Genomic DNA, 2,789 nt, shown 5'->3' with positions numbered 1-2,789 from the left:
TTGAAATTTCAATTTGAAATTTTGAAATCAAAAAGTTTAAACCAAAACTTAAGTTGAAAGTTTAAGACAAAAAAAAAAAAAGCGGTGAAAAACGCACAAATATTTCTCTTCTAAAAACAAGTAGCTCTTTACTCACCCAACCTATGAATACAAGATAGAAAATATTCTTAATTTAAAAAATGACTCCTAAAAGATAAGAATATATATGTACTATTAAGTCACTTCTTTTTCTAGCAAAGATGTACACCGTTATTTGAATAAAAAGCAGTTCGAAGTGTTTTACAACCTTGAACAAGAGAAATAATGAATTTTAATTTGAAATGTTAATAGAAATATGAAACTTCATATGAATAATAAAACCTTCCAAGTTGTATAGGCGCTACAAATGATGAGCGGTATGTGTAAAACCAGATTCAAAAGTGTCCGTTGAATTCATAAATACGTTTCGTTACTTATCTTTTCATTTTTTATTTATGCACATTCGATATTGAAGACACAGAAATTCATTTTTTATCAAGGAACCGAAATTATTACTGGCAAAATTGCATAATTACAGTTAATTTCATAATTACAAGACTAAATATTCTAATATACATTATTTAATTATATCTTATAATTATTTTCTAACAAGCGATACTAGAATTTTCTACTGTGAATTTTATGTAACTAAAAGCCATGCATCAAAAAATCACAATTGATTTTCTTTAATGAAAGAAGATTTTCAGGTCATCTTTTGTTAACTTTCCACCATGACTTTCGCAAATAGCAGTCAAAGTGGTTTTGATAGATTCTATTTGATCGGACGATCTCTGAGAATAAAAAAAACCATATTAAATAAGTATAAAAAGGATATTCACCATTAAAAACGTTCTCAATGCAGTATTAATGCAAGATTATCAATGCAGATTTAATTAAATAAGTATGACGAAACCAAAATGGAGATTTACCTCCTCAAACAATTTATTCAAAAACCCAGGAACTTCGTTGCTCTCAAGAGTTCCATTTCCATCCTGATTAAAATTTTATAATGACTTAATATTTTGTATAATTAACTAACAGAGTATAAAATAAAAGGATGTTTTTTAATTTTATCAAATAACTAAATATTAGTGCATTATTTTTCGAGTTTAAAACTTTAATAGCTACCTCATCGCTGGATTTAAAGGCTATCTCAAAATCATTTACGGTGAAACTCTAAACGAAAAAGTCTTTTTGTTCATTTTATTGAGTTTTTATTTATTCATTTGTTAAAGTTACTTGTTTTCATAAGATTAAAAAGTAATTTATTTTATAAAAATATTTAAAAATAAAAAAAATCTCAAATTTTTGACAAGTAAAATAAATTCAAAATGTTGTAATAAAAAAAAGTCTTACCTGAAGAGTTGGTATAAAATTCGCATCGATGCTAATCGCTCTAAAACCGAAACAAAAATATTTTAAAAATAAAAACAAGCTTTTCTTGCTTGCACTAAATCTTACTGAATCAGTCATAAAAACAACTAAAAACAGCAATACAATCTGTTACTTTGAGAGCTCGCTGATATGAATCAACCCATTTTTATTGATATCGTACAGTTCAATCTAAAAACAAATACCATCTCTAAACTGGTTAAAAACTGGTTATAAACAAAAAGAAAATCATTTAATTAATACCATAAATGTTTTGTTCGTTATTGCGAATTCTCACAAACTCGAAAAATTATTTATAATTTATAAATCCACTGAAAACAAGTCAATTTATTTGCCAGGAAAAAAAGATAATAATAACATACCATAGCTTTTTCGTGCGCTTCAATTACTTCATCATTGGCATCGAATCCATTTTTTACCAGAGTATCTTTAAGAAAGTTCTAAAGAATATTTTTTTAAATACGTGACCAATCAGATGATTTTTTTTAGGTAGCATTTCACAAAAAATTTTTTAAACTGTTTCAGATTATGTTTTTTAAAATTCCGAACACTTTCAAATTTCTCGGATTATCGAGTCTAATCACACCAGTAAAATTGGTTAGCTTATTTCTGGTTTGGCAATTTGACAAAATTGTTTTGTTTTTTTATTCTTTAAAAAACATTCAGTTAAGATCCTCTTTACATCAACTTACCTTTAACTCACTGCTCTCGAGAGAACCACTTCGATCTTTGTCATAAACATACCAAGCCTAATTAAAATGATAGAAACAAAAATAATGAAAATAAAAAATAAGCAAAAAGATATACTTAAATAAAAATTAAGCAACTTTTAAAAATGAAAATGGTATTTGTGAAAATACAGAAATAAAGTCAGAGCAACTTTACTAATCAAAAGAATTAATAAATAAAAATAATCAAATAAAAATAAAATTCTTCAACCTTTACAAAATCTGTTGTGGAAAGATATGGAAGAGCCATTTTATGAAATACAAATCAATCCAATATACCACAGTTTGTTTTTTTGTTCTATGCACTAGGTATGCAAAACCGAAGTGAAGAGATGGATGCTTTCTCATCATTTTATAAAGAAAATACACACATGACCCCATGGTGACATCGTTTTGGCGTCTATTAAAATGTTATAGCATTCATTATCGTCATCAATGCCTTTATTTTAATAATTGATAATTGAGGAACATTTTATTTTTTTATTGGTAAGACGGTCATTTTTCTTTTATTTGGGGATCGTGATGAATTTTAAAAACATCAAATTTTTTAAGGTGTCTTGATAACAAAAACGATTATTTTAAAAAAGCATCTTTAGGAGTCTGCTTTATACAACAAAAGCAATAAGATGTATTTTTGATTAAAATATGAAG

The 2,789-nt window shown here is 26.2% G+C and overlaps 1 protein-coding gene across 1 annotated transcript; it reads right to left on the bottom strand.

The window, feature by feature from the left end:
• Positions 1-502: 502 nt before the first annotated feature.
• Positions 503-2,503, bottom strand: LOC149881793 (calbindin-like). Its single transcript, XM_090066647.1, has 8 exons — positions 2,350-2,503; positions 2,103-2,159; positions 1,773-1,850; positions 1,526-1,581; positions 1,375-1,414; positions 1,147-1,194; positions 948-1,010; positions 503-809 (listed from the first exon to the last, which is right to left on the bottom strand). The coding sequence occupies exons 1-8, from the start codon at positions 2,386-2,388 to the stop codon at positions 705-707; spliced, it is 486 nt and encodes a 161-aa protein (XP_089922773.1). The 5' UTR covers positions 2,389-2,503; the 3' UTR covers positions 503-704.
• Between the last annotated feature and the right edge of the window lie 286 nt (positions 2,504-2,789).

This window comes from Hydra viridissima, unplaced genomic scaffold, assembly GCF_058129835.1.
Source record: "Hydra viridissima isolate aposymbiotic clone 2 unplaced genomic scaffold, HvirCarnegie_v1 scaffold_11, whole genome shotgun sequence".
NCBI lineage: Eukaryota > Metazoa > Cnidaria > Hydrozoa > Anthoathecata > Hydridae > Hydra > Hydra viridissima.
Note: the sequence above shows the minus strand (reverse complement) of the source record. Positions and strands in the feature narration are given on the sequence as shown.